This window comes from Merops nubicus, unplaced genomic scaffold (assembly GCF_000691845.1).
Source record: "Merops nubicus isolate BGI_N331 unplaced genomic scaffold, ASM69184v1 scaffold20770, whole genome shotgun sequence".
Classification (NCBI taxonomy): domain Eukaryota; kingdom Metazoa; phylum Chordata; class Aves; order Coraciiformes; family Meropidae; genus Merops; species Merops nubicus.
In genome coordinates, this window is record NW_008581213.1 from 9125 (window position 1) to 11441 (window position 2317).

At 57.7% G+C, this 2317-nt stretch overlaps 1 protein-coding gene across 1 annotated transcript in view; it reads right to left on the bottom strand.

The window, feature by feature from the left end:
* Nucleotides 1-2317, bottom strand: part of PNPLA1 (patatin-like phospholipase domain containing 1) — a 9251-nt gene that overhangs the window by 1667 nt on the left and 5267 nt on the right. The window contains exons 4-6 of the mRNA XM_008949222.1: nt 992-1069; nt 392-452; nt 169-309 (exon numbers count right to left, since the gene is read on the bottom strand). Of these exons, the coding sequence (XP_008947470.1) occupies nt 169-309; nt 392-452; nt 992-1069 (280 nt within the window). The remainder of the gene's footprint in view (nt 1-168; nt 310-391; nt 453-991; nt 1070-2317) is intronic.

The following is a 2317-nucleotide window of genomic DNA, read 5'->3' on the forward strand; positions in this document are numbered from 1 at the left end:
GTCTCCTCTGGCCCCGCTCCAGCAGGTCCCTGGCTCTGCTGTGCTGAGGACTCCAGAGCAAGCAGAACTATAACCAATAACTCAGCGCTGCTTCCCTCAAAGACTGCAGCAGCCCTCAGTGGCCCCAGCCACCCCCAAACCCCAAGCTCAGCACCCCAAATCCCCTACCTGGCAGGAAGCAAGGGGTCAGGCACTGCGGTACCCTTTTGTATAGGCCTGTCCATGTCCTGCTGGAGGGTGGAACCTCATTCCTCCCACACATGCTGGCGAAGCGGAAATTGCCACCAAAGTAGTTGAAGCCAAAGGCATCTGTGAGAGAGGGGAAGAAGGGGAGAAGTTTGTGTGTGCAGCACCCTCCTGGGCTGCCCGTCAGGTCTTGGGCACCACTTACTGTTCCTGTAGAGGAAAAGGGCCGTGTCCTGGTACCCCTGGGAGAAAATGTCGTTCAAAACCTGCAAGGAGAAACAGTTGAGGTCACTAAAGGGCCCTCCAACCAGGCACTGGTGGGACTACCCAAGGCTGTTTGACTGTGGAGCATTGGGGTGGCCCAAGTGGGAAAACAGCAAGCACAGGTTGGTTTCCAAGCACCAAAATGCTGGTCCTGTGCAGCCTGGACCTCACCCCAGGCTGGCCACCACTGCAACGGGTTGCCCAGAGAGGTGGTGGAGGCCCCATCCCTGGGGACATTCAAGGACAGGCTGGATGAGGCTCTGAGCAGCTCAATCTAGTTGGAGATGTCCCTGCTTGTGGCAGGGGGGGTGGACTAGATGATCTTTGGAGGTCCCTTCCAGCTCAGACATCCTATGATTCTATGAATCATCAGCTTCCACCAAAAAAAGCACTGCAAAAGCAGTGGGTACTGCCCCCTCCCAGTGAAACCCAATTCATTAAGGCTGGAGATTGATCTGAACCTTTAAATTTGGGGAGGCAGGACCAGCATGAGTTTGTTTTAACCAACATGAAGCTGGGAAGAAGCCCTGGGTGGGCTTACCATGGTGCTAGGGGGAAAGAGGGCGTAGCTAATCCTGCAGAGGTTCTCTATGGAGATCTGGATGCTGCCGTTGAAGATCTGGAAGCAGAAGAAGATGGCAGGACAGTCCCGTGGGCAGATGTCCAGCTCGCCCGTGAAGGGGGACACGGTGATCACGGCTTCCTCCAGGCTGGAGACGGGCTGCAGGCCAGTGAAACCCCCGTCCACGTAGCGCTGGGGGCAAGAGCAGAGGGAGGTTCTGCTGGGAGGGTGGCTCCAGAGAGCGTGTGAGGGCAACGTCTCCAGGAGGAGAACAGGCAGAGGCAAAGGCAGCTCCTGAACCTTCCAACCAGCCCCAGCATGTCCTCCCTTCCCACTAGCCACAGCGTCTCTTCCCACCCCTTGCTCTTTCTCAGCTCCTTCTGCTGCCCTGCCTGTGCACCCAGCCAGCTCCTCCACTGATTGCTGCAAACCTACAGTGGTTATTAAAACAGAAAGAGAATGGTTTTAATTCACAGAAGGGGAACTCTTTGGATCCACAAAGCTTCAAAGAGTTCTTTGGGCAGCAATCAGCTGGTTCAAACATCACTGAATTTCCAGTGTCGTAGAAATTTCAGGTCCTGAGCTCAAGCAGCAGGGCTCCCACGTGTAATATTTGCCTTCAGATCCCTGGGGAAGACACCCTGGGCAAGGAAAACGTCGTCTGCTGCATTCCAAAAGGAACCTGAATTTACCACCCCCCTCAGTGGGATCTGGGGCTGCTTGGACTGGGGCTGATGGAGTCAAACGTTCCTGCAGTGGCAGGGCAGAGGAGCCCTGCACAGCACAGCCAGCCCTGGGTCCTGCAGACCTGAGCACTCTGTGGGCTCTGCAGAGCAGGGTGAGCTGGAGCTCTGACCTCCCAGCCAGGCACAGGCAGCCAGGGACTGAACAGGCTCCATCCACACAGAGCAGCCAGAGCCCAGGGGAGATCCTGGCTCTGTACTGGCTGCAGAGCTCCAGGCTGGGCAGAGGGGCTGGAAACTGCCCAGTGGAAAAGGACCTGGGGGGTTGGTCACAGCCAGCTGGAGATGAGCCAGGGTGTGCACAGGTGGCCACGAAGGCCACCAGCATCCTGGCCTGGATCAGCTCTAGTGTGGCCAGCAGGAGCAGGGCAGGGATTGTACCCCTGGACTGGGCACTGGGGAGGCTGGACCTCGAATCCTGGGTTCAGTTTTGGGCCCCTCACTCCAAGAAGGACCTTGAGGGGCCTTGAGGGGACAGAGAAGGGCAACAAAGCTGCTGGGGAAGGGTCTAGAGCCCAAGTGTGGGGAGGCGCAGCTGAGGGAGCTGGGGGGGCTGAGCCGG